Source organism: Zootermopsis nevadensis, unplaced genomic scaffold, assembly GCF_977971745.1.
Source record: "Zootermopsis nevadensis isolate Lab colony 2312 unplaced genomic scaffold, Znev_1.0 Znev_ptg000025l, whole genome shotgun sequence".
In the NCBI taxonomy this organism is placed as follows: domain Eukaryota; kingdom Metazoa; phylum Arthropoda; class Insecta; order Blattodea; family Termopsidae; genus Zootermopsis; species Zootermopsis nevadensis.
Window position 1 is genome coordinate 8,528,485 of NW_028259157.1, and position 27,828 is coordinate 8,556,312.

The 27,828-nt window shown below is 33.7% G+C and overlaps 5 protein-coding genes across 7 annotated transcripts in view; 4 read left to right on the forward strand and 1 right to left on the reverse strand.

Moving 5' to 3' along the window:
• Positions 1-27,828, reverse strand: part of LOC110827620 (uncharacterized) — a 73,564-nt gene that overhangs the window by 11,087 nt on the left and 34,649 nt on the right. The window lies entirely within an intron of this gene.
• On the forward strand, positions 1,241-11,707 carry LOC110827625 (uncharacterized). Of its 2 annotated transcripts, XM_022059466.2 has the most exons (7): positions 1,241-1,574; positions 2,015-2,134; positions 2,219-2,451; positions 2,689-2,907; positions 4,520-4,705; positions 5,507-5,852; positions 6,956-11,707. In XM_022059466.2, the coding sequence occupies exons 3-7, from the start codon at positions 2,241-2,243 to the stop codon at positions 7,059-7,061; spliced, it is 1,068 nt and encodes a 355-aa protein (XP_021915158.1). In that variant the 5' UTR covers positions 1,241-1,574; positions 2,015-2,134; positions 2,219-2,240; the 3' UTR covers positions 7,062-11,707. The 2 variants fall into 2 exon arrangements, with proteins under 2 accessions (XP_021915158.1, XP_021915157.1); XM_022059465.2 differs by lacking the exon at positions 2,015-2,134.
• LOC110827626 (G-patch domain and KOW motifs-containing protein) lies at positions 12,348-17,661 on the forward strand. 2 transcript variants are annotated; one of them, XM_022059468.2, is made up of 7 exons: positions 12,348-12,488; positions 13,777-13,955; positions 14,484-14,575; positions 14,828-14,931; positions 15,483-15,660; positions 16,182-16,314; positions 17,028-17,661. In XM_022059468.2, coding segments are annotated over exons 1-7 (825 nt in total). In that variant the 5' UTR covers positions 12,348-12,486; the 3' UTR covers positions 17,165-17,661. The 2 variants fall into 2 exon arrangements, with proteins under 2 accessions (XP_021915160.1, XP_021915159.1); XM_022059467.1 differs by lacking the exon at positions 12,348-12,488 and adding an exon at positions 13,088-13,338.
• Positions 17,802-21,473, forward strand: NHP2 (NHP2 ribonucleoprotein). Its single transcript, XM_022059472.2, has 3 exons — positions 17,802-18,076; positions 18,786-18,864; positions 21,087-21,473. The coding sequence occupies exons 1-3, from the start codon at positions 17,890-17,892 to the stop codon at positions 21,331-21,333; spliced, it is 513 nt and encodes a 170-aa protein (XP_021915164.1). The 5' UTR covers positions 17,802-17,889; the 3' UTR covers positions 21,334-21,473.
• On the forward strand, positions 21,617-27,629 carry Ak3 (Adenylate kinase 3). Its single transcript, XM_022059469.2, has 4 exons — positions 21,617-23,286; positions 23,934-24,053; positions 25,967-26,139; positions 26,648-27,629. The coding sequence occupies exons 1-4, from the start codon at positions 23,145-23,147 to the stop codon at positions 26,885-26,887; spliced, it is 675 nt and encodes a 224-aa protein (XP_021915161.1). The 5' UTR covers positions 21,617-23,144; the 3' UTR covers positions 26,888-27,629.

Genomic DNA, 27,828 nt, shown 5'->3' on the forward strand with positions numbered 1-27,828 from the left:
CAGCAGTTTTAATTAACTTCGATAATAAATTATACTAGTCCCCAAGATATTTGTTTCTATAATAATATTAATTTTCACTTCGGAATGAGCATGATTTTATTACTTAGTCGTTTTTTAACAACGCAAATTTGCATCACGTTTGAAGTGTAGACATATTTTAATCGAAAATATAGGAAGGAAGATGACAAGTACAGCAGAGTGAAACGGAAGGGTACTACAAGATGGCAATGCAGCGAATCCCGTAATATACGCTGGTTGTTTCGACAGCTGGCTGCGTTACTGGCAGTGTACTTAAATTTGCAGCTGATAAATAAGTAATACATTATACAGTGCGCTACTGAAACCACTGCTAAATACATCACAAAAATGTATGAATGCATGCATTTGAGTCTGCGGGTTGCCCCTAAACTTTCCCCCCTGGGCTTTACGCACCCAGTCTTTCAAAATAGTTAGCTTCTCCTTGGCTTAGCTTAGACAACACCTGAGCTTCCACTATTATTTGGTAGAGTACCTTCTGGACTGCACCTCAGTGACTTGGCCATCCTTGAGGCTAGGCCACTTTTTGGGCCTACATCCCTCTGGGAAGACCCAAAGCCGTTTGCTCCAGAACGAGGTTGCCACCCACAAACTTGTCTTTGCTTATGTCGTTCCAAAGGAATTTGTCCAAATTCGAAGACAAGTACAACATTTATATTTTTAATGAGCTCCACGTGTCGCGATCTCCCAATGTTTTCCAACACGGACTACCACATTGTACCTTTCATCAAGGGCTTGGTTGGTGATGGTGGTGAGTCTGAAGATGGCCGTGTAGTCTGACAGATGTTTATTTATGTTTCAGAGGTCCTAGCTGCCGCTATCATCAGGGGAATCAAGGAGGCAGCAAGGACCTCTGAAACATCGGTAAACTACCAGACTACACATAACAACCCATAAGACAGCCATCTTCAACAATGCAATGAGTTTATATGTGGTAATAATCACTCTAGGTGTCGATTATATAAAGTACGTGTCGCATAGAAAGCGTACTTGTGTATGACGGAATCATGTTGTTCCTGGTGACTGAATTTCCTGTTAGTGGAAATTAAGAATTGCATAACCATTTTTATTTTTTTTTTAATATATATATATATATATATATATATATATATATATATATATATATATATAATCCTACATGAAATTTTGTCACGCTCTCTGGTAGCTGAATGCGCTGTTCAACCGGACTACTGGTATTATCTGTGAAAACTACTACGATAAAAGAAATCTGTTCACGAAGGCAGTGCCTTATCCCCTTTAAAATTTCAATTGACGGTTGTCGGTCGTTTAATGTTAATTTGTGGTTTATTGAATGTGCGAAGGAAGTTCCGTCGTTAGGTGTGGTTACGCTAGGTTTAATAAACGACTATAGCATGTTTAGTAAAGATAAAAATCATGGAATGTGCTTTTAAGTATGGTCTCAGGAACAGATCTCGAGGCAAGTTTAGGTTAGACGTTTTTCTGTAAGGTGTAATTTGCATTTTCCCAACGTGGTGTGCCTAAAAGAGGATGGAGAAAGCAAGTAAAGCTCTTAGAAGGTATGATTTGATTATATGCTTTTATTTTAATGCTGAAGTAACTACTCAAGTTCATGTTCATGTTGAGGGGTGGATGGATAATTAATCATGTTTGGCTGTATTTGGTAAGGTAGTTATATATAAACTGAATTTTAAATGAGTACCATTCTACTTAGGGATCTGATAGAATACATGTTCTAGTTACTCATGAAAGGCCTGCAGAGTTATAACCAGCATTTTATGTGAAGCCCAAATTGAGCCTAAAAAAAATTAAAATGGAAGCTTTTTGTACAAGACTTAATATGTGACGAAAATTAAATAAGTTTTATTTGATACACTTATTGACATAATGAAAATTTAACCATATATAGAGAACAATTTCTAGCTCTGTACATCATGGTGTTTGTAGTGTAATTAGCTTTGAAGTGACACATTTGTGTTTGCAATAAATTTATGTCAAGACCAGTGAAGTGTACAGTTTACAAAGGACGGAGGCAGTATGACCTCTGAAACGTTGGTTAACATCTACCAGACTACACAGCGCAACAACCCAGAAGACGGAAATCTTCATACTCACCGCTGTGAGAACCTCAAGTCTTACAAACATTTGGAAAGTGTGTGCACTCCTTATGAACATATATTATTTTTCTTACTTCCTATTACAGGAGCAGTGTAAGGCTGAAGTCAATGAGCAGTGGTCACAGGGAGCTCAACATGGTTATTTCAGAGCTCCGAGATGTGCGCTCTACAGCAAAAGCCTTTGCAATGGCTCAGAACACTGCTGCACAAGACATGTTAAAATGGTCCTTGAATGAAGAAAATCCAGCCATTCAGGATACCTTTGTTCAGCTTTCAGAACTTAATGCCTTGTGGACAGAAGTTCAAAAGGAATTTGCAGGTGAAATGTACAATACATACTGACTGTATGTGTGTAGCTCAAATATTTCTCAAACCATTATTTGAGAGAAAGTGTTTTTATATTATTTGATAAAATATATTATTAACATAACACATACATTTCTTTTTAAATTTCTCAAAAATCATTATTCCTTCTTTTAACATAATTTTAATCCATTTGAAATGCCATTAAAATACATTTTAGTAGATCTTTAACATTTATTGTTTTGTTTTTCAGATCACTTAAAAGAATTCATAACAAACTTTGAAATGATTCTTGAAGGTGAACATCATATAGATCAAGCAAGAACTCATGTTACAGCGTGTGAAATGAAAGCAAGTAAATTTAGGAAAGAACTCAAGAAGGCTTCTAAACGAGGGAGTGCGGAAGAAGCTCAACAAATGGAAATTAAACTAGCTCAAGCTGAGAGGTCATGTGATCAGGCACAGTTTGAAGGTTGGTGAGGTGCACCTGGATTTAACAATGCAGTTAAATAATTCCTAATGTAAACTTTAATTATTGTGCAGAACACATTTATATGGGAAGGCTGTCTTCTGAGTTATAGCACCATATAGTCTAGTAGACGTTTACCAATGTTTCAGAGGTCCATGCTGCATTCATCGTCAGGGCACTGAATGTTGTGGTGAAGGGGTTAGCACTCCTACATGTTTGGGAGGTCCCAGGTTTAAATCTCGGCCCGGGGAGTGGCTATCCTGACTGAGGTTGTTTGTGGTTTTCCTCAATCCCTCAAGGCAAATGCCAGGCCATGTTTACTTTTTTCCACATCCTTTACAATTCATTATTCACTATTGTCCTCTCATTTGGCATTATATACTCTGAAACAGTGTTGTTAAATAAATAAATAAATCATCAGGTTATTGCCCTGATGACAGAAGATTTTGTATACACCACCGTGAGAGCCTCAAATCCTACATTTATATAGGTTTGTTTATGATTAATTTTAAGGTACTATTCCAGCATTGTCCTGGAGAGAACTGAAGAAAATCAAGAACAAAGTTGTTCATCTGTTCTCAAGTTATATGTATACAGACAGTAATTTTAATGGGTGCTTTGCAATGTTCTGAAAGCACCTGTGTACCACAATCAGGGCATCTAATCACAAGGCTTGATATTCAAACCCAGTGTCTCACAAATATGAAGCAACAGTGATTCATTAGGCAAATGGCCTAGGATTATTTTGAAGAAATTTGCTACTGGGAAATCTTGAGTTTTATGTTGGGCTTGTTGATTATTAGAATTTGCCATATGTTAGGAGTTTGTGTGATAAATATGCAGAGAAGTTACTGCTACCTCTTTATAATAAAGCAGCATCTGCTGTAATTGAGGTAAGTTTTATTTCTAATGTCTTTAGGCTATGAGTTTGTTTCTTCCAGTATCAGTCTGAATTTCCATGGGCTGACATGTTGGGAAGAGGAGATATTTAGCAGTTGATGTGATTATAAAAATAAGCATCACTGTATACATGTGACTGCAAAACTTGGACTATCTGGAGAGTAAAAATTTAAAGGATATGAAAAAATTAAGAAACTTACTTTGACCCAAAGGATGCTAATTCACTGTCAAAGGATATTATGAAATGATGAGGAAAATTGTTAATGTTTTTAGAGGATAGTTCATTAATTGAGGTGTCTCAGTAAGACTGTGATGATAAAAATGCATACAATCATTTTTTAGGTAAGTATTTTGGAAAGAGGATGTTTGAATTGTGGCTATGTAGTAGGTGAGAGGATAATATTAAAATATGTGAAAGAAAATATTTGTAGCACTGAAGTAGAATTAGCTGGCATAAGTAAGACCTGGTGATAAGTTTTAAATGTTTCACCAGTAAGTCTGGATTTTATTGGTTTTTGCATAAACAGATATTAATTTTTGCAGGTTATTTGACAGGAGTATCAACTGCCTGTAGTGCCTGACACCAGAATGTGAAGTTCTAAAATATAATTGGGATGTATATTTTACATATGGAATGCACACGGTTCTCTATTCTTAAGTATGTATTTGTGCATTTATGTCTTTAAATATTAATGTTATTTTTCCTGAATTACAGTGTTGGACCGCATACAAGAAAATGAAGCAGTGAAGTTAATTCGAGTAAAAGAGGGTTTGCTAAAGATTTCTGATTCTTATCTGGAACTAGCACATAAATGTCATGTGATTCATGAAGCCCACCGGGATATTGCTTACCAGATACCAGATGTTCACAGTAAAGGTTTACATGAAATGAGATATTCAGGTATTAGTACCAACATTGTGGAAAATGAAAAGCTTTTGTCATTAGAGTAGTTATACAGTCTTGAGTCTTTTTGTATATATGTTAGCGTTTTAATTACTAAGCCACCAGGACGTCAGTGAAATTTGAGGTCCTCTCAGCAGTGAGTATGAAGATGGTTGTCTTCTGGTTTGTTGTGCTGTGTTGTCTGGTAGAAGTTTACTGAATTTTCATTGGTGCTTCGTGTCTCCATCACAGCAATGGCAGCAAGTACCTCTGAAATATCAGTAAACTTCTACTAGACTACACTGTGCAACACCCAGAAGACAGCCATCCTTACACCAGGATATCAGTTGGTAAGAAGATTTCTGAGGTCTTGCTGAAGATTCAGATTATCGTGTCTGTGGTGGTCTTCTGGGTTGACATACAGTTTCGTAGCAGAGTATGTAACAAAACATTTTAAATTCTGGACAGTTATCTTCTCTGGGTGTACAGTGCCTGTTAATTGAAAGGAAATATGAAATTTTAACCAACATTCTTAATTATCTGTGGAAGTAAATTTTTAACATGTCTGACTTTATTTAATTAATGTGCTGTAGTTTACTTTTTTTCTTTCTTTGGTGTAAATTTTATTTTATGTGTTTTTATGTAGACAGACTGAGTATATGTTAAGCTTTAAGCTGTCATGTGTAAGGTGTTATGCATAAAAATAACTGATAATATCATAAATAATTTCAGTGACCAGTTTCTCCTTATGAATACTGAAATTATCTTGAAAAATTGTGTGAGTTATTTTATTGTAGTATTTATTTTTGTTTCAAACAGGTTCAGGACTGGCTCAACAAGCTGTCCTGAGAGCAAAGGAACAAGTACGTGTCTACAGTCGGCAGGCTCCGAGTATGGTCCCATGTGCACCAATTCATGAAGGTCCTCCCCCTCCATACTCACCTACAAATCACACAAACAGTACTCCTTATAACCCACATTACACACCCCAGTCTTTCTCACCTGAAGCCCAAGGTTTAGATTTTGCAAGTGAGAATTTAAACCCTTTCCATATAAACCCCCAGACCTTTGGGTCACATCGATCCCTGGAAACTAGTGAGGATGGTTCCATTAGAGAGACCTCTCCAAACACAAATCCATTTAATGAAGAAGATGCTAGAAACCGGTATGTATTTACATATGTGAATAAAGAGAAAAGCAAGATATTTTTAATTGTACTATAATCTGTGCAGGCAAAGTGTCCATAATATTAATAGTTTGCTAATAAAAATTTCAAATTTACAAGGTTTGTTTTAATCCACCTGAAGTATAAATAATATGTTTTTTTTATAATATTTATATTTATAATATTTTTATGCCCCACTTAATGGTACCTGCACCTTGTGGTGGTGGGACTCGAGTACCTCGGTGATCCCAAGAGCTATTCTGGCGGTAGCATAGCTACTGGTAGGGCCTCCCTAGCCAGATTGGTCGAGGGGGAGAGGTCAGACTAAGACAGGTACCCTGGTCCTCCAGGTTGGGGGTTGGTCGCAGGGGTAACAACCTTGCACCGTAAAAAGGAAGATGTCTCGACGGACCTAACAGAGGACCAAATGGAAAAGGAGAATTAAGGAGGCCATGGACTGAATACGGACCGGAGAGCCATAGAAGAAGAAGAATATTTTTATGTCTCAGAATTGTGATGTGACAGTTATGCAATTAATATTTAAATCAGTTTGTTTACTGTAAATTTGAAAAATTGTCCCATTTTTAATAGACTCATTACTATTTTCATATATTGAGGATAGTGTACCTGAAATATTGTTGACACAGACATGCAGTTTTTAAGATGGACCAGTTTATGTTTGTTCCATTGCTCGATTAAGTTTGTAACAACTGAAAAATGTGCTCACAATATAAACATGTAAATACTTTGAAGTTTGATGCTCATGGAGAAACAGTGAATTTGCATAAAGCTTTAGGTTTAAGCACACAAAGTTTGCACAATGAGTTGTTCTTGAGAAAATTTTTGATGTAAGGAACTTTGGAATTCCAGTAAATACTCACAGTAATTAAACTATTTCAGACAACACTTCGGTTTTCCACTAAAAAAACTAATTTTATTTGCCTAGTGTGAAACTCCACCATGAATTTTTAATAGTGTGAAATCAGCATTTCATTATATAAATGAATTCTTCTGGTTTATGGAAATTTTAATCTTCTTGGTTTTGCTTTGTTTGTTTTATGTTATGACACAAATAATTTTTATGTTACGTTCTTTCTTTGCAGGTTTCCAGATTCATGTACACAGAACTTATCTTCTAATGATGATGTTGGAAGGCATCCAGATTATGAAGAGGATTTGGCTGGTGCAGTTGGTAGGGTGAAGACATGATAAAAGTCTATATGAACAAGATGAGAATTTACAAATCTATACTTGATTTGTAAGTATTCAAATGGTAACAGCCTAAAATTGTCCCTTTATAAACCAGCCCTTTTCCTTAGCATAGCACTTTTTACATGCTTTGCTAGGTTGACATTTGCCAAAAACTGCAGACAGGTAACTTGATGAAATTCTTGCTTCTGTTAGGATGTGTCGGATTAGATTCAAGAAACATGTGATTGAACTGAACATCAAGGCATTTTACCACTCATTAAACATGAATGAAATAATTTATTTTGTTGCTGCATCCTTATATTGTGATGCCATTCACAAGTGAAATTTTAATTATAGACGCAAAAATAGAATTTGCTGTGGCAGAAAAATGGACCACATATGAATAGTACATTTAGTCCTTATAAGTCAGTGTAGTTTAATATTGTGACGTAGGTTGGTAATTACGCCCTTTATTGCCAACCCTTGCTTTTTGGAGTCTGCTACCTTGAATATGACCTGACACACTTTTCACACGCCCAACACTTTGCTCGGTCTAGCTGCCGCGGTGCCCTCCAGCTTACTCTCTGCTTGCTAGCTCACACTTGGCCGCGCCCAGGAATGCGACTTTGTTTATAATCCCCCTCCCAAAATGTTGAAAGATCCAGACTAGCTACCCTGGAAGTTAAGCGGCCCCTCCCCTCCCCTCCAGCACGAGGCCCCAGCACCCACGGTGACACGTCACAATATTTTAAACGAGCCCATGGTTAGTGCTCATACATTATAAATTAATTTAAGGTTACTAAATGTTTAAATACTTTATATAGGCCTATGATGCTGTATATAGTAAATGTGTGATTAGTTGCCCAATTGTTTTTTGTTTTATGCTATCTGAAGAATATTAGTAAAGAGGTTAATGATGTTACAGTTATATGGAATGTATTTACCATGCATAAATGCACATTTTGCATAATGAGTGAAACTTTAGTTGGTTGCTGATTATTATAACTAATGGAGGTGATAACATGTTCAAAATAATCAAAAAGAAGAACAGTTTAAAAATTTTGTCTTGTAACTGACTCTGCGGAGCAGAGGCCTTTATGAAAGCTGATGGTTGCTGTCTTGTTAACACATTCCCTGTGTTGTATGGATCTCAAAGATTAATACCTTTATAAAGAGAGCCTGCATGTGTTCTAATGCAACTGACTTTTATATTAACAAATAGTTCATGTCAGTTTGTGAGTTTGGACTTCTCCTTATGACACTTTCAATTTTTCTTTTCTGTAATGCCATTATACTTTAACCCCACTGATCTGTCTAGCCATACAAAGTGTCGACATGCTATTGTGCCACATGATCACTACTTTCTTCATTTGCTCTATTTGCGTCATCCCTTTGTTCCATGACTACACCGATAATCTCTGCATCAGTCTTGTACTGGAAGCCAGGTTCAGACATAAGATTTCAGGTTCTCACGGTTGTATGAAGATTGCTAATGTTTCAGAGCTTCTACCACACTACACAGTGCAACAACCCAGATTCACACACTTTACTTTGCAACCACTTTTCAAGGTTTTCTTCATCATTTTTTATCCTTTTCAAAACATTCACCATGTCAGTGAATGGCAGTAACATGCCAGCAGCAAGATTATTGTTCAGCTATGTTTAAGGCTTGTGAAGAGACATTTTTATTATAAAAATATGTTTAATGAAGAACTTTTTTTTTGTGTATTTAGGGTGATAGTGCATTTGATTGTACTTTGATGATGGTTTATACATAATTTTTATTTTAATTTTATGCAGACTTTATTAGATGTAATTGATTTTTACAAATATTTACTTCAGAATTTGTGCCATATAATTTTATACAGAGGACTGGACATTTTTATTAAAACTGTAACATGAAATTTATTCTCTTGTAAATCCAAATAATGACTTGAGTGAAACTGGTATATAACATATCACAGCACTTGTAGTGCTGTATTTCCATTTTAAAGCAATTGTATTTGTACATAGTTCATGAATTTTTCTTTTTATGTTTGATAATTATGGGGCTGCTGGCCAGATTTTGACATTGTTGTTAAACTGTTTACCAGTTTGCTACCATGATGCTTGGCCAATTGGACCATGTGTAAGACTTGATGCACAGCCAATAAAATATAATCATATAATTGTTAGATCATTCTTCTTCACATTGGAGGTTGAGCGATTATTTTTACACTTGCAAATATCATTACAATCATGCAATGTGCCACTTATGTGACATCAATACTTTGACCTATGCAAAAACAACAAATCATACACTCTTAATTTGTTTTTTATTGTCATTCATTATGACAAATATATTTTGTCAGTCCACAAAAGTTTGTTATACTGAGATACTATGGCATAAAGGAGGAATTTGCTAGTGGCATTGTCTCCACTTAAGACATAATGATTATACCACCATGACTTGACATTTTGAGGGAATTTGAGGTTAGATTATGGTAGCAGATATTTTGTATTGTACACCTTACCAATTAAAACACACAGTACTTAGGAGATGGATGAGTATTAATATTTGTGTTGTGATGCAGAAAACAAATATTTCTTTACCAGTGTGTATCGCATGATAAATACAAACAGTTAAGAATTGTATATGCACTTTCATTTCATGATAACTAAGTAGGATTCGAGGTTCTCACTGTGGTGGTAAGTAGAGTTTGCACCTTTGCATAGATAAAGCTGCAGATTGTTCACAGTTCACCAGTTGCGTAACCTTGACATAGGTGATACATTCTGATACTCTCAGTTTACAAGGAACTGTTTGGAAAAGAAAAATAATACTTGTTTTAGACTATGAACAAAGTTAAATATGCCATTAGATAATTTTTTGTGCAAAACTCGCTTGTCTTCATGCTTCAGCCCTATATTGTCTCTAGTTACTTGTCCCTGTCAGAGTCTATAAGACGTGTGCAAGCACACAGGTATAATTGCATGTATTTTTGTATCGAAATAATTAAATATATCAAATCCAACTTCTTCCTGTATTATTTAGATGTTTTTGGCAGTGGTGTATTAGTATTATATTTTGTTTTGACATTCATTTCCAGTTACTTAAAATTATACCAGTATAAACTTTGAGCATCCTAGAATTTACCACATTTTTGTCACCTGCTTTGTGGGGTCTATTAGATACATCTAATCTTTACAACTCTCCAGAATGAAGTAAATTTTTACATTTACATTTTACATGGCAGGCAATGGATAATGTCAAAACAAAATATCATTATAGTATTGCTGCCATGCATATATTTCCATATTTAAGGGATTTTTGCTTATCACATTTTTAAAAAGGTGTATTACAGTTTTAGTTTTTACAGGTTTGTTGTATGTATTTATAACTTTTTGTAAATGCTGACATGCATGTAAATATATGATTTTGAATTAATTTTTTTATCACTAGTATGTAAATTTGTGCTAGTTGTGATCACAATTAATTTTTTATTATACTTTGTATTCCTACATTGTCTAAATGGAAAATGTAAATTCTTGTGTAACACTTTATCTCCATGTAACTTACATAATTTTAATGCTCAAAGTATTTAAACAGCATATTCTGGATATTCATTACCTTATAGATGTATTTTTGTATTTTTTGTATGTACAACTTAACTTGGCCATCCACTTCATGTCATAGTCTATAGGACATTCAGAATTTGTGATCAAGCAAATTTTGTAAGTAGTGCTTCATGGCATGATGACATTTGAAGTAATTACATAATATTTAAAAATGGAACCATTAACCATGTTACTTCATTGTCAGTATTTTACATTAAAGATATGTTTTATGACAAAACTATTTCCATATAATTACATATATACATTAATCACCAATTATTGAAGAATAAATTGTGTTGTTACACATAGTAATTGTAGATTTGTGCCTTTTGATATGTTCCTGCAGTACTTTATTCCATTTAATGTTTTGGTCTGGTGGGTATGAATCCATATTTGAGAGATACCTGGCTCAAAACATGGCTGTCATGATTGAGGTATCTTATTATATTCCTTGGGAAAACCTCAGCCTTTAAATATGTGCATCACAGCTTGCGTGTGGCCCAGCTTACTGTACATTGCACTAGAATACCACTAAACTTTCAACCCTGGAAGTAGTCTGGCCAGCAGTCCTATAATATTTGTCTTTGAATCACTTATTCCTGTAAGATAAAGGTTATAGTAGGCTGTAATAATTTTATTGTCCCTTAGCAGCAACAATAAACAACAATGTTGAAATAATGTGATTTAAAAAGAATGTTCAGTAAGTCCCACATTATAGCATCATATTTTGCTAATAACTATATTGATGTGTAAACCTAAATGAATAAATAAGACTGACCATAAGTAAACGTTAAGTGTTGTGGACATGACTTTTGTTTCTTTGTGACCAACAGTGATTGATAGTTGTCTAGTAGCACTTTGTGGCATATATGAGGAAGTAGAGATGAATCAATATCTTGCTCCTGTGTGATCTCTTACTGTTTCCTTCGGTTGAAGTTGCATTGTATTTTTAAAATGAAAGGAAAAACATAAGCTGTTACCTAATTCATACATAAATTTTTAATTCTGTAAAATGTAATATTTGTATTTGTTTTGCTGAATAAAGTATTTTTGTGGGTTAATAAAAAGTTTGTTACTTTTTTGTGTGTTATATTTCTAACAAAAGAAATTAATGGCATTTCTGAAATGTTAAGAATTACACAATAATTACTGTGTTCATTTACTTATTTTATGTAGATTGTTCCATGAAAGGATGCAGTATCAAGGTTACAGTTTTTGAAGAAATATATTTTAATGCACACATATATAAGTTGTGGTCACTGTCTGCCTGAAAATGTTACTGGCCACTGTAAAAGTCTTGCAATATACATACACTTTATAACTCAGAAGACCAACATTGACAAGGAATGGTTGAGGGATGTGTAACCATCTATACCGTAATAAATATAAAGTTATGTATTGTAACTCATGGAGCCATTACATGATCTGGTTATTTATTGACTATCTTCTGGTAGCATAGAAATAAAATTGAAATGAATAGGAAAACAAATTAAGGACTTCAACTGAGAGGACCCATTTAAGTGGAGTTTACAAGTACAACATCGTCTGTCTGTAAAATAAAAACAGCTGTTTCAATTTGCTGAATTACAGCTATTGGGCATAGGAGTAAGTTGGTGTGGGTTCACAAACTTGCAACTGTAAGTTGCACAGAATATGGTGGCATTTTTTCACTATACAGTGTTACTTTAGATATTACGTAGTCACAGATGTAGGTTGTGCAAAAGTTATTCATTATATAATATTATTCATGTATTTGCAGCAAAGAAGTTGCCAAGTTGTGAAGAGGAATGATTCATTGTGAATTTGTTCATATTTGTTTGGTACATCTGCATATGATGAGCCGAATATGTGAGCATTGTATCATCTGAATGTTTTTGGTGTGAAATTAGTTTATGGGGGTGAAAGGGGGGAGACATTAAAAACTATGTAGCTCTTTGTTAGAGCAGTCTGCAATTAAAGCAGTAGCTACAGTAGTATTCATTATTATTCTTATACTAAGTCTGTAGGAATTTTGATTAAAAGTACAATTGCACTAATTTCCATAGTAGTGTCAGCCATTTTTTTCAAATGGATTCATTTATTATCAGAAATATTAAAAATGACATGTTAGGTCACTAATCAGGAGGGCAGGGAGTAGAACTGGAAAGGTATCCATGCTAGAGTTGGTGAAAACGATGAACATTTTAACACGTTCTAAACATCGTATTAAATTCCAAACGCTGACAGCCCCCCCCCCCCTCCGGCCCCCCCATCACCAAACAGATGCAGTTCTTAATACAACCTTAGTATCACAGAAATAAAATTTGTGTCAGGACATAGATAACCAACAACACTTGAATGATGATCTTAGTGCTGCATAACGGGTTGATTGGAAAGGACTGTTCACAGATCTCGCATAATGTGATATTCAGGCTAGCCAACCCGTGAATTTGAGGTCGTATAATAAGCTGTAGTCTAATTATATGGATTTTCAATGTTTTTCGTATTGCCTTTACTGACAGAGTGATCTGTGTGATTGTATATCAGCTGTTAATTTTCATGTGTTTAATATTGTAATTATGACACAGGAGAAAAAGTTTTCGTTTGTGTTTTCGAAAGTATCAAAGCCTTCAGGTCCTCTTAGGCACGAGAAGTCTAAAGAAAAGGAAGATGTACAGTACATCGATTGCCTCGACAGCAAAACTATCGTATTCAAGAAGTATGTTTTCTTACGTAGGTTATGAGGCTACTGTAGGAATGTGAATACCGATAAAAATAGTACCCGTTACTATAGTAATTAGAAATTATTTAGTGTTATAGCGAGAGCAGATTCCTTTTATGTCTTTCTGCTTCCCCATCAGCCCTAACCTAATTGTTGTATGTTGCAAGGAACCCTTTACAATTTAGCTAGCACTTCGCAGTTGTAGATTTTTTTTTTTTAAATGTATCAGTAATATCTTTCAGTAACAAGATTATCAGAATGAGTCTTGGAACATAAAAGTGATATGTTCCCTTTACCATAACTCAGTCCTGGATCTTATGACAATAACCATGTGGCTCAGTTTCAGTATTCTTCATATTGACTACTGTAATATATCTTTAATTGTCAGAGAAGTTTAGTTTAGCAGTGTTGTTATGTGTTTTTTTTAATTTCTAGGAGTGAAGATGAGGGAGAGAAAGTCACTGATTTAATTATCCCACTCAATAAATCTGTTTGTGATAAACCTCAAACTAAAGAGAAGGAAGATATACAGAGAAAGGAAAATAGTACTGTTATAGGGGACAGCTTAAATAAGAACTCTTTAGAGGAAACTGCTGTTAGAGAAATTCTGGAAGGTTAGTGTGTATGAAAACATGTATACTCTTTCAAATTTTCAACGAAACAGTCATATAAAGTAAGTTATATAGATGTAAGAACTAAATGATAAGTTTTGACTTATAAAAATTTATAATCTAATTTTTATGTATGTCTTCCTCCTCTTTCTTTTTTTCTTTCTTCCCTGAAAAGCCAAATCTTTGTTATGACTGAGATATAAACAGTGTGAGCCTTCATTCAGATCTCACATTAAGCTGTTGATAACCTCTCTTTTAATAATATTTTATCTTCACAATCAGGGAGTAAAAATTGATATCCCACTGTATGGGCCTGCCTGGCACAGGCAGGCAGAGGTCTGTATGGTTGAAAACCTGAAGACACAAACCAAAATAATGTTGAAATTGCAATGTGGGTGAAATGCCAGCCATTATTTTGTTCCTGTAAGCATTTCTCTCTTTTTCAACTACTTCATTTACAACATTTTAAAATTGCCTAATTTTGCCAATTTAATTTATATTAATGTAACTATTTTTGTGACTTAATTATAGATGTTAAGACATTCACTGAAGCTGTTGAAAATTCTAATACTTTAACTCTACAAATACAGAAATCAAGACATGGAATTGGAGAATCAAAAGAGGTATGTTGGAGTGTTGAAATTACTGTGAGGGAATATTATTTTTCTGACAAGCACCACTTATACATAGTTCTGAAATGATGTGTGGTGACATTTTTAAAAATTCTGCATCTTTGTTTTTAAGATAATTTTGTTGGAGAATGTACCCACAACAAGATGGTAGGTGTGCAGAAATTCTTTTACTTTCAGTTCAAGACCAGTTATTAATGGACCAGTGGGCTAATACTTATTGTGCATAATTTGTTTTCATTTCAGTCTACTCTTGATGACTATGAAAGTATTCCTGTAGTGGATTATGGCATGGCAATGCTGAAGGGCATGGGTTGGAATCCAGGAAAAGGTATCGGTAAAAAGGGGAGGTACATAAACACTTTGGTTAAATTCTTTTCATTTATGGTCTTTTTGACATGAAGGCTATGCAAATTTTCAAACCTAGAAATAATATTCAGTTTTCTTACACTGTATGACATATGGGTATTTGGGGGATATCGGGACACATCACTTTAAAAATAGGTTAGGTTAGGTTATCTTATCTTATCTTAGGTTACGTTAGGTTAATGTGTGTGGATAAATGACGTATACTTGAAATTTATTATATTTTATTTTGATATGCATGAGATGTTAATTGTTGTTACAACCTGTCTCCGGAGGCCATTGAAATGGCTTATAGATTTTAAAATTGTTTTAAAAATATCGCCGTTATCATTTGTACGCCGCCACATGAACTCAGCTAAATATGAATCCAGATGATGTCGGGCCGTGCCTCTCTGTTTTGTGTCCTGATAACCCACAAATACCGACATACGTGCTCAGTGCTACTATGTTTGAGTATTGTGTGCAGAAATACGCATTTAGAAAGTGTGGAAACAGACGTGGCAAGCTTTTGTCTGAAATGATCCTTCATTGGCAGGATTGTGACAGCAAATATGCCCCAACCACGTCCCAGAGGAATGGGTTTGGGAGCTGATAAAGTAGATTCTTCATGTGCACCTTCTACTTTGGCCCAAGATGAAGGAGAAGAATTAAAAGTAATTAAAGGGGCTTCTGTACAAGTAATATCTGGATCTCATAAAGGACAGTATGGTCAGGTAAGGATCCGGTCAACTATATTTCTTGTTGCCAATAGTTTAACAATAAAGCAGCATTAAGAGCATGCAGTTAGAAGCAGAAACATTTATTATTAAAGTATAAATATACAGTGTTTATATGAATCATTTAGTAATGACCTAATTGTGTACAGAATTATATTGGCTAGTTAATCACTGCAAGCCTAAAGGTTTGCTTAGGGCAGCAGATAACTTTGTGCTGACCCTGATTAGACACCAGTATATATCAGATCTGCTTCCTATCATGCTATTGTAACAGTATGTAAAATACTGTAAATTCTTGACACCGCTCTAATAATCTAATGCCGATGCTGCCGAGCATCAAAACAAGTATGAATTGCATTTGTTATAATCCTAAACATTTGTTTGGTAGATGGATTGAATGTAAACATTATGTCACATTGAAAGTAATTTTAAAATTACTAGGTAAGTAGTTCATAAGTTTTCAGATTCTGTTAATAACATTGTTTTGTATAACTACAAGACTAACTGTTCACTTCTAGATTGAAGGCTTTAATGAGGACTCTGGAAGGGTCATAGTGCGTTTGTCATTGCATTCTTCATCTGTCACTGTTAATGAAAATGCTTTCAAGTTGGTAACAAAAGAAGAGTACACTAAAAATTCACGTGTTCTGAGTAAGTATTATATTCTTAAAAAAGCATGTTTATATTTCATGCAAAAGAAAGTTGTACTTGTTTAAATTGTTCTGTTTTAACATTAATGGCCATTAATATTTCACAGATTGCTATGATTGTTTATTGAAATACATGAGAAAATCATTTGAAGAAATGGATCCATGTGTTAATAAAGACATTTGGGTCATCTCGTTCATGGTATCATATAGCTTGTGGTTGGTAACAAGTGAGAGTGGCATTAAGCAGAAGGACACTCTGAGCCATAAAGCATGAAACATGAGACAGTCAGAAACTTGAAACTCTCAGCCTAATTTATGCCATAACCCCAGATTTTACTGTATTATTTTACAATAAAATAATTATTTTACATTACTTTATTTTAAGCCAGAGAAGTTTGAGGCTGGTTATAGTATGTGAAAGGATCACTGCCCCATTATATTATACAGTGTACTGAAGCTTCAAGAAGTCAACTGTACAACAGATATTAGTAGGAGATAAAACATCATTGCTTTTGATTTCTGAGGCCAAAATACATCATCAGACATCTCTGCATGAAATGTACTAGAAAGCATTCTACAGAGACACTCTGAATGAAACCTTGCTTTTATTCTGCCACATTTTCTTATGATAGCCATACCTTTCATTTATTTTACTCTGATATAAATTATCTCCTTTCAACAGTTTTTAAGAATATGTATGATTCTGTGTTACAGATGTATCAAAGTATCAAGAATACACACAAAAAACTGATGAAAATCTTGAAGTGGTAAGACAAAACATGCATCATGCAGAAAAGAGGCATCATAAAAGTCAAAGTCCAAAAAATCATCCAAGACAAAGATTAAAATAATGCTATCATTTACATAATTAAAAGGGGAAAATAAATGTAGGTACTGGAATTTTCTTCTTTTATGAAGTTCTTCAGAAGCCTTGTAAAAGTTAATAAGCATATGAACTTCTTTGAGCAAATTGAAATTGTTCCGAATCTCAAGAATTCAAATGCCAATTTGGTAATTAAAGGTATCACAGTATTTAGGCAGATTCTCAAACTATTTAAAGATCAACAGGATTTAATCAACTTGGTAACCCTTGCCTCTCCTAAGAGGTAGTAAGTGCAGTCACTGACTCAGAACCAGAGCTTATAAGAAATATCACCAGTGAACAAGTGGACATCCCTCACCCCACTCAAGGAAGTATGAGTTAACATAACAGCAAGAGAAATATATGATTCATTAAGGATGTATGATTGCAATGTTAAAATAAAATAATCAATTATAAGTCAAGTTTATGAATGTGTATGTCCAATGTATTAACAGGAAAGAATAAAAGCATTTTGTCTGAAAACAATTATGACTATACCCTTACCCACTTCCCGTATGAACAATATTTACAGAATCTAAGGAATGTGGCATTGAAGAGGTAATTATAGTTTTTAATATTGGTGGCAACGGGAATGGTGTCATTGATTTGTTGAGTATCTCTGGTTTAATGGTAAACCGGAAATAACATCGTACCTGTGTATTTCCGCCAAGCAAAATTGTTTGTGTTGTTTTTAAAGTGTTCATTGTCGAGCACATGGGAAAGAATATGAAAAAATCCAAGAAAGATCGCAAGTCTAGTGAAGTAGCAACTGAAGGCGATGAATCTGTAGCTGGCCCTTCAGTTGAAAATACATTGGAACAAGTTGTATACACTAGTCCAATAGCACAGCCTATGGCGTCTTCGAAAGTGACGAAGAAAATCCGTAAATTAATTAAAGCAAGTAGGTATTTTTAGTTTATTAATATTTAAACTTGTAGCTTCTATTACACAGAATTTCATGGTAGCTAGTATCAGTGGCTGGCCCTGTCAGTCGAAGTTAGATTTCAGTTCTTTACAGTCAATCAACTTTAAAATACTACATGTTGCAGTATTCCAAAAATTTGTCATTTTAAGCCCAATTTAAACAAATGTGTTTGTTAAACTTAATTGTGTTCCAAAACAAAAATCCAGTTATGTAAAAGAAGACTGATGATACTAATATTATTATTTCACAAAAAGAAGTTGAATGTTTTTAAAACTCCATAAATGATGTCTTCACTAGACTGAACAAATGGATTAAAACCAATAAACTCACATTAAATTTTGACAAAACTGGCTAGAAACTAAGGTGGTGGCTTTAATATTTTTATTAAAAAAATAAAAGAGTGCCCATCCCACCACATTTTCTGATGCATCTTGAATGTTAGTATATACTTAAAAGTGATTTAATTTCACTTTATTTTTCTTTTGTTCTTCTGGTAATGTCTTAATATGCTGGATGTGGTTGTGGTCACTAGGTTGTAACACTTCTAACACATGCTTTTACTTATCAATCCCCACTGAATAAGTTTGTGTGAAATGTAACATTTTTAATACTCATGGTAATAAAGTATGCAGTTTAGTGTCAACAAAATAATGACATTTAGTCATATTGTATGTAATTATTGCAGGTTTGGCATTAAATGAAAAGATGTATCTTCGGAATGGGTTGAAAGATGTTCAGTCGAGCATTCGCAAAAAGGAAAGAGGGTAAGCCCAAAAGTATTTCTTCCATTTTTTAATATTTATTACATATATATATGTTTCCAATTTTGTAAACACAAACTTGGACACATTTGCTATTCTCTATTTGTCCTCATAATTAGTCTTTCGTTGCACATGTCTTGTGATGAATAGGAGCATTATATCTTAATTGCATCATGCTTGTGTTCCTCAATACAGTACTTTTATTTTCCGTCGTTACACAAGCTTATTGTTAAAATCATATAAAATTTCACATAAAATTGTTACATTTTAAATTGACGACATGTTTCGATATACAATTCTATCATCGTCAGGTCTATCAAAATTAAAATTAAAATCTGGTGTATCTGTTGCTCTGCTTATATTGCTTATGTTTTTATCCGTTTTTATTACATCTCCAGGCTTCTTTCATTTAATTTTGGAGACGCGTCTGGGTGCCTATATCTGCAAAATCAATTTTAATTTTCATATCGTGATTCTGGCTACCGACATAGGAAATGGAATAATATTACTCTAATTTTATATTATTTTAAGGAATTACTCAAATATATCGTAATACAAGCAAAAGAAATACAATCACAAAATATAAAGTATTATAACATACCGGGTTGTGTGTGAGGTGCGTGTCCGTTGTTATTGAATGGCAGACAGCAACTGAGTTGTAGGTATCGTGTGTGGCTATATATATTGGGTGAAAGTTGTTTAGGGGGTTGGGTCAATGGACTGTAGAATGTTAAATATCGGATTGTTCGTGTAAATGTTGCTGTCGTTTAGTGCAAGGTTTTGTTTATGTGTTCTTTGTATATGATATTTCTCTATGGTGTCTCTATGTCGTTTGTTTTGTATTATTTTTATAATGTCCATTGTATGTTCTATTTTGTTGTATGAATGTCCTGTGTTTAATATATGCTTTGCATATGCTGAATGGTCTTTATTATGTTTTATTGCTGTAATATGCTCTTTATATCTTTGATTAAAGGTGCGTCCAGTTTGGCCTATATAGGTTAACGGGCAATCATTGCATTTTAACCTATATATGCCTGGTTTTTCGTATTGATTTGTTGTGTCTATTTGTGGTTTTTGTTTCAAGATGTTTTTTATAGTGTTTTTTGTTCTAAATGCTATTTTTATGTTATTTGTTTTAAATGTTTTTGTTATATAACAAAAACATTTAAAACAAATAACATAAAAACCTGACGATGATAGAATTGTATATCGAAACATGTCGTCAATTTAAAATGTAACAATTTTATGTGAAATTTTATATGATTTTAACAATAAGCTTGTGTAACGACGGAAAATAAAAGTACTGAATAGGAGCATGTATGTCTGAATTTTAGAAGTTGCATCGCAGTCTCTTATTTACAGGTGTCATAGACTAGTCATTGAGTTGCTGCCCAACAATGCATTGTTTAAAAGACCAGATAAATGAAACTCTAGGGCACTAGATCCAGGTTATATGTTTATATGATGGATGTGACAGTACGTTGTATTCCAACATTGTGATTTCTTCTGTGTTGGGTGGTTTGTGTGGGTTTTGCATTAATCAGTTAGAGAAGAATATTTTCATTGGAAAACTCCAAGCGTATCCTACAAATGTGGCCTATAGTTTATTCAGTGTCTTTGGCATACCATTCACAGGCTGTTGGAACACCAGAAGAAATCTTGAAGTTGAGTTAGGCTGTACTGCCACACTCTCTCTTAGCTTGGATCTAGCACTGTCATGGACATTCATCTGTTTGGTCCATTAAAAGAATACGTTGTGTATAAAGGGATTTGACAATGGAAACTCCAAGCAGACAGGTGTAAAGAGATGGTTGTGTGACGTAAGACTGCTTCTGCCGTACAGGAATATATACTGTTATTTTTCAGTGGACTAAATGCATGTAAAAGTGATGAATACATGGGAAAATATAGTATGTCCATGTTTCTGTGCAGAATTGGAAGAATAAATTATTAAAGAATTTGTTGAGAAGAATTGTAAGCACAACTTTTGGGGGAACATACCTTACTGTATACTTTTTCACAAATAATAAACTAGTAAATTTAAATTAAATTATGAAGTTGATCCTTATCTTACTCCCCATTAGTCATTATTTTTATTTCTTTTATAAAAGGAACAACTGCTTCCATGTCACATATTGCATATCTCTGGAAAAGTTCCTGATTGTAAAAATGTGTGTTGAATTCTTAAAAATCATGATGTAATGTGTGGTTATTATTTTCAGTCTTGTTGTTTTTGCTGGAGATGTTACACCAATAGAAGTAATGTGCCACCTTCCGGGAGTGTGTGAGGAGCTTGATATCCCTTATGTGTATGTTAACTCACGCCAGGTTTTGGGATCAGCGCTGGGTATGAAACGAGGTTCACTGATGGTTCTGTTGAAAAGACATGATAATTATGGAGATCTGTATGATAAAGTGGTTAAGTCAATTAATTCTTTACCTCCGCCATGGACTTACGAGTTTCAGTAATGCCTCAATGATTTGGTACTGCAAGATGTGTGTGAATATTCAACAAAACTGATCACATTATTATATCTTTAGGAATGTTTATTGTTACTGTATTAATTTTAACAGCGGGGTTAAACTTAATAAATTACAATTTATATATATGTGTGGTACAGGTACACAATGATTTATCTTGAGTAGGCTTTTCTACACCAGTCTCCTATACAAGTTATATAAAATCATGCATATGTACAAAAACTGTATACACTTTGAAAAGACACTTAGTGCCAAATGCATTTTGACGCAAGAGGTCATAGTCAGTGGCAAACAAATTAATTCATATTAAATCATACAATTCATAAGACATTGGTTTGTTATTAAGCATAAAAGATTTCACGTAATACCCACACAACGTTGAAGTTCACAGACACAGACAGCACAACCATGGCTCACTGTAGACCAACAACAGAAACCTTGACTTGGGCAGTGGACTTAAAGCTAAGTAGCTCAATTTAGATAATCCACCAACTCTTGTGCAAATAACGTAGTATGGTATTGCATAAAGTGTTACCTTTTATGCTTTATAACAAACCACTGCCTTATGAATTGTATTATTTAATATGAATTAATTTGTTTGCCACTGATGATGACCTCTTGAGGTCAATACACATTTGGCACTAAGTGTCTTTTCAAAGTGTAAACAGTTTTTGTTTGTATTCGTGATTTTTTATATCAATACAGTGCACAGTATGCAAAGTTTTAAGATCCTACACATGTTGACTAAAGTTCTATAAAACTCCTTGCAGTAGTTAGCTTACAACAAAGTACCATTTCACTTTCTGTGCTATTTATGTGCTTGTATTTTATTGTGAGGTTGGTGATGTTGATTTTCTGGGATGCAAAATCCTGTAGATGGAGACAGTATGTTAATCTGAAATGTTGCACTGTACCTTCAACTTACATGACATCACAACCTAAAATTCATCATAATTTTTATTATTATGCTGTCATTCGAATAAAAATACAAATGAAAAGTATCAAATGACTCTTGATTTCAGTAATTTGAATACTTTTATAGAATTACAGTAATTCAAATAATTCGGATTCTCACAGTGACGTGAATGGCAATGACTGCCTTCTGGGATGTTGCACCATGTAGTCTGTTAACTCACATTTCAGAGATGCTTACTGCCTCTATCACCAGGGCATTACTCATGATGATTAGACTGTATGCACCTCTGAAAAGTCGCCAGTTTCTACAGGACTGTACGGTACAATATTCCAGAAGTCTGTTATCTAAAGATTTTTATGATTATACATGGCGATGGGTAGAAGGTAGTGTTCAATAAATTGAACGGTAATTGCCATTGCTGAATGTTCTTTAAATCTTACTACTTTCACGATAGATGGCAGCACAGTGTATATGTGATGTCATAGAATAAAGCGTTGCCAACGTTTAGCATTGAGTTATCGATGTGTATATTCTATGAATTTTCTGCAATTTATACCTTTGATAGTTGCATGTGCTACTCATAGTACGAATCACAGATTAACAGTAATGTTGGTATACCTGTCAAGTCCCCACCTGATTCGTGCATTAGTTGCACGCGTGTTTTCATAATCTAATCTCTAATATGGTTTTGCGATGAAGGGGGTGGGGCGAGGGTCAAAGTTGAGAGAATTTTTTATGATTGCTCTTTAAGATTGAGAGTTATGTCATTTATGTAATGAAAGTTTTAGTGTTGCAGGCGAATTTGAAAAGAGCTGAAATTACTCTAGAACGGAATAACGAATTTGTATAGTAATCGATAATTTGAAACTGCAGTCATTTTGAAATGATTAAGTTTTTTAAGGCTGTAATAATTGGTGCTCCGGCATCTGGGAAAGGCACAATTTCTTCTAGAATTATTAACTACTTTGATGTGAAGCACGTATCTAGTGGGGATATTCTTAGAAGTAACATGTCAATGAACACGGGTAAATATTTAACAATAGTAAGTTGGAGGTTTCGTCTCTGACCTGCCACTTGGCTGAACTCGCAAAGAAGGTAGTTTAGTTCAGTGGTCAAATTAATTGCAACACAGTCGTAATAGTTTTAGCCCGTTGTTTATGAAAATTAATGAATTAGCTACAATTCCTCATTTACATTAAGAAAGCAAAGCCATGTTATAATTTTCATAGAACTGTAACAAGTGAGAGCAAACAAGATAAATGCTATTCTATTATAATCTTTACTCATAATAGGGTCCTTGCCTAAGAATACTATGATTTTTGTTTTTTTCAATTGAATGTGACATCAAATTCTGAGGCATTTATCAAAAGATTATTTATTGGGTTTGCTATTTGTCTTCAAATTTAAATCTGATCAATATGAATGGATATGTATATTCTGATCAAATAAACCATTTTTAAAAATTTTAATCTTGTTAATGTTGTGATTATTTCCAGTTAAATTTAAAGTTTCTCCATCAATTTCTGAAGTGCCCCCTCCACCCTATTAAAACAAAATCCTGGATAATATTCTATACAGTAATAACTTTACATTATTAGCAGGTGTATACTTAACCAGCACTAAGCTGTTTCCTAGTTACATTTTTCATATATTTTCTCTGCTTTTGTTTCAGATCTTGGTTTGAAAGTTAAGCAGTATGTGAATAAAGGTCATTTGGTTCCAGATGAACTTATGATTTCTCTGATCAGTAATGAATTGGGTCTGTTAAAAAATAATAACTGGATTCTTGATGGTAAATACCCTTACATTTACTTGAGTTTCATAGTTTGTACTGTTCACCAAATATTATTAGAGTGATCAAATGAAGGAGGCGGTCATGTTCATGTTATGTGATATACATGGGAGAAGTGAGAAAGTTATGCAGAAAATTTGACCACTTGGGAGACTTAAGTGTAAATGGAAGATGATCTGAGAGATATAGGATGTTATAGTGTGGAATGAACTAATTTCACCCACCTTCCGGTGCTGTAAAAGAAGTGGCATTCTTGTAATTGAAATTTATTTACATTCCATAGATCCTTCATACCATGAGCAAAGGATGTGGAACATACAGCATGAATATGAACGCTTAGGTCAATAAACTACCTAATTACATAAATATATACAGTATTTAATAATTTTTAATTGAAATAAATTTTTCTATTCAGTGGGAGTGAGATAATCTTTCAATGCAGGCTTAAATAATTTTATAACAGATTTAAACTTTTAATGCTATCAGGAAGAGTAATAAATAGTTTGATCCCTCCACCTTTCTGATAACTAGTGAGGTTAGTGCTCAGCTGATGGATATTATGTTTGTAACTAGCCAAGTGACTCTTAGCTTTTGAAGGAAGACTCTGCTTCAGTGAGTTACTTTGTTTATTGCTTGCCAATTTATTACTTTTTAATATTCTTGTGCAGTGATGGTCTCTTTAACTTACTTTCAGAGCCTGTGTTAACCCAAAAGATGGAGATGATATGTTCCTCCACATACGAAATTACATAACTCACAGCCTAGAAGATCACAGTTGACACATTTATCACTATGGCAACTTCCATTGTGTTCAGTTCACAATTTTGCTTCATACTTTTGTTTTTTCGCTGCATCCAGTCATATATTAATATATGCTAGTCCTTGATTATATATCCTACATTAATGTTCATGTCTTGTACTCTTTTACTTCATCCTGCAAACTTTACTCCTTTAATTCTGTTTAGGTTACACTTCTTTTTAATTACTTAACAGTTTTGTGCTGTGGTGTGAATAATAAGCCACTATACCATGAAGCTGTTATATAATATGTTAAAAACATTTTGGCCTAAATTAATACATAATTTTTAAACTGTTAATATAAATTCAGATTCAGTATTAATAAGAAAGAGATTGGTATAAATGTTACATACCAAAGAATAATTAATAATAAATTAACTTATGACAGCAGGTAAGAACATGATTACTATACTACAAAGAAGCTTGCAAGTGGATTTAATAGTTTGCCATTTATATTTAAATATTTAGAAAAAGTGACTGAAAATTTAAAGGAAACCAGAAAGTGCTACATCGAGGAGCAAATTGCCATGTCATATTTCTGGCAAAGATGAGTTACGAGTAAAATATAGATAATTATAAAATAAATAATTTTAACAGTAACAGGATCTTATCTTGATCTTCAAACATGTCACACCAGAATTTAAATTTCAAAAATAATGCATGTGGTGGTCAGCATCAAGAGCCAAAAAAAAAGTTATGTATTTTTAAGATATCTGATAACAATTTCAGTAAAATATCCATCAGCTTATCTGTTTTTTTCATGACAGGTGTATCTAGGATTACATTGTAGTTGTTTTAAAAACAACTGTGAAAATAATACTGAAGTTTGAAAATAAAAATGCAGACTGCACAGTTGACAAATTATTGATGAACAATATCGTGTGTATTATATTTAATTTAAAAATCTTTTTCCATGTTAGACATTCAAACTGTTGGGCACAATTTGAGGATGACCTCTCAACTCTTTCAGTATAGTCCTGGAGAAAGGAAATTCAGTAGTGAAAGTTATAAAAGAATTGTCAGATGAAACATGTTCTTGCATACAGGCATAGCGTTTCTTAAACAAGATGTGACACATTATCATCTATAAATAGTAATTCACTGTCCATTCACAGGCTTCCCAAGAACCAAGGAGCAAGCTGAAGAATTATTTACCAAAGAGCCAATATATGTGGCTCTAAACCTGATAGTTCCCTTTGAAATTATAGTTGAGAGAGTTAAAGGAAGATGGATTCATGAACGAAGTGGCAGGGTATATAACACGGAATACAGTCCACCAAAAGTCACGGTACAGTGTTAGCCTACATTATATGAAAACATTGGTTTGTGAAAGGGAAGTGAAATGACAGCACCATGGTGACAGAGGTCCCACTTAAGATGGAAAACATTTTTATTCTATTTATAAATTATATTAAGTCCTTTGGTATTAAATTGAAATTATTAAGTAATATTTGAGGTTCTAATGGCAGTGAGTATGAAGGTAGTTGTCTCCTGGTTGTAGCTCTGTGTAGTCTTGTGGAAATTTGCTAACATTTCAGAGGTCCTTGCTGCCTCATTGCCCTGGTGATGGAGGCAGCAAGGACCTCTGAAACGGTAAACTTCTGCTGCATAACATTACAAACCAGAATAGAGCCATCTATATTCTGAAGTTATTATTACTGTCTCTAAATTTTTACCTTGACTTCCTTACCAAAAACAGCGCAAGCAATGGGAATTTAATGTGAAAAGGAAGAAGCTCAATGTAGCAATGTTTTAAGCCCTTTAAATGTTAACAGTTCTGTATTTCTGTCTTCTAGGGGAAAGATGATGTCACAGGGGAAGATTTAATTCAACGACCTGATGACCAGCCAGAGGCTGTTATGAAGAGGCTTGAGATATACTCTGAGAGCATTAACCCAATATTGGACTTCTACAGAAAAAAAGGAATTTTGAAAGACTTCAGAGGGAAAACATCAAATGAAATTTGGCCACTAGTATATAATTTTTTGAAAAATTACATGACACCAAAAGCAGAGTTTAATCAACAAATAAACTAGATAAATGCTGATTATATGAATCTGTTAACTTAACCTGGTTAATACCAATTCATAATTAGTAGATTTATTAAATTTAGAATATAATATAAATGTTGTCCAAAGACTGTTTTAAATGTTGGTTATTATTAATTGTGTTCCAAAGAAATATAATGAACAGAAAGTAGTAGCACAACTGTCCAACATTCAACTGCCAGTGTTGAACATAAATTTTGTGATAACTTGTATCAAAATGATACCCTAATTTGATTACTTGTTGCCCTTTTTTATTTGTGGCAGCGAATACAACTATACATTCACATTTGTTTCATAATTTGTATGAACTAGGCACCTAGCAGATATTAATGTTGATGGCTCAACAATGAATTTACAAGCACAGGAGTGGTGGATGTGACAGAAATGAGCAATGTAGTGTGCTGCTTAGCTTGAGCATCACACATCATTTTCATGACATGGGTTACTGGGGATTTATATGCATTATAACAACAAAGAAGTTTAGAAATCTCAATATACTATCTTAAAATAAGTTTCATAACAAGCAGAGACAATAAATATATGAAGTTTGATTTTTCGTAGTTACGTGATATGTATAGAATGATGAAATTAGACACATATATGTATATATTCTTTGATACGTGTAATTTTGGATTGTTTATGTATTTTTATTAATTTTTTTGTTTTAATAAAATAATTGAAAATATACTATAATATTAATGTTTAATAAATGGGTGTTTTGTATTGTGTATATTGTTTGTATAAGTATGCAACCAGTTATAAGTTTTTCTCCAACATGGTTTGTCAGCAGGGAAAGTAATTATTAACTAAGAAATGGATAACAGGCCATTTACAATATTGCAGTGAAATATGTAATTTACTTTCACCTTCCTGACTAAGAACTATGATAAACTAACTTAGCTGATAATTACTCAGCCAATCAAGAAAAT

Coding starts and splice junctions, on each gene's coding strand:
- LOC110827625 (XM_022059465.2), top strand. CDS start 1,546: ATGGAGAAAGCAAGTAAAGCTCTTAGAAG. Junction 1,575..2,218: donor GCAAGTAAAGCTCTTAGAAG/GTATGATTTGAT, acceptor TTCCTATTACAG/GAGCAGTGTAAGGCTGAAGT. Junction 4,706..5,506: donor ACATGAAATGAGATATTCAG/GTATTAGTACCA, acceptor TGTTTCAAACAG/GTTCAGGACTGGCTCAACAA.
- LOC110827626 (XM_022059467.1), top strand. CDS start 13,199: ATGACACAGGAGAAAAAGTTTTCGTTTGTGTTTTCGAAAGTATCAAAG. Junction 14,576..14,827: donor GAATTGGAGAATCAAAAGAG/GTATGTTGGAGT, acceptor TTTTCATTTCAG/TCTACTCTTGATGACTATGA. Junction 15,661..16,181: donor ATAAAGGACAGTATGGTCAG/GTAAGGATCCGG, acceptor GTTCACTTCTAG/ATTGAAGGCTTTAATGAGGA.
- NHP2 (XM_022059472.2), top strand. CDS start 17,890: ATGGGAAAGAATATGAAAAAATCCAAGAAAGATCGCAAGTCTAGTGAA. Junction 18,077..18,785: donor CCGTAAATTAATTAAAGCAA/GTAGGTATTTTT, acceptor TAATTATTGCAG/GTTTGGCATTAAATGAAAAG. Junction 18,865..21,086: donor ATTCGCAAAAAGGAAAGAGG/GTAAGCCCAAAA, acceptor TATTATTTTCAG/TCTTGTTGTTTTTGCTGGAG.
- Ak3 (XM_022059469.2), top strand. CDS start 23,145: ATGATTAAGTTTTTTAAGGCTGTAATAATTGGTGCTCCGGCATCTGGG. Junction 23,287..23,933: donor TAACATGTCAATGAACACGG/GTAAATATTTAA, acceptor CTTTTGTTTCAG/ATCTTGGTTTGAAAGTTAAG. Junction 24,054..25,966: donor TAATAACTGGATTCTTGATG/GTAAATACCCTT, acceptor GTCCATTCACAG/GCTTCCCAAGAACCAAGGAG.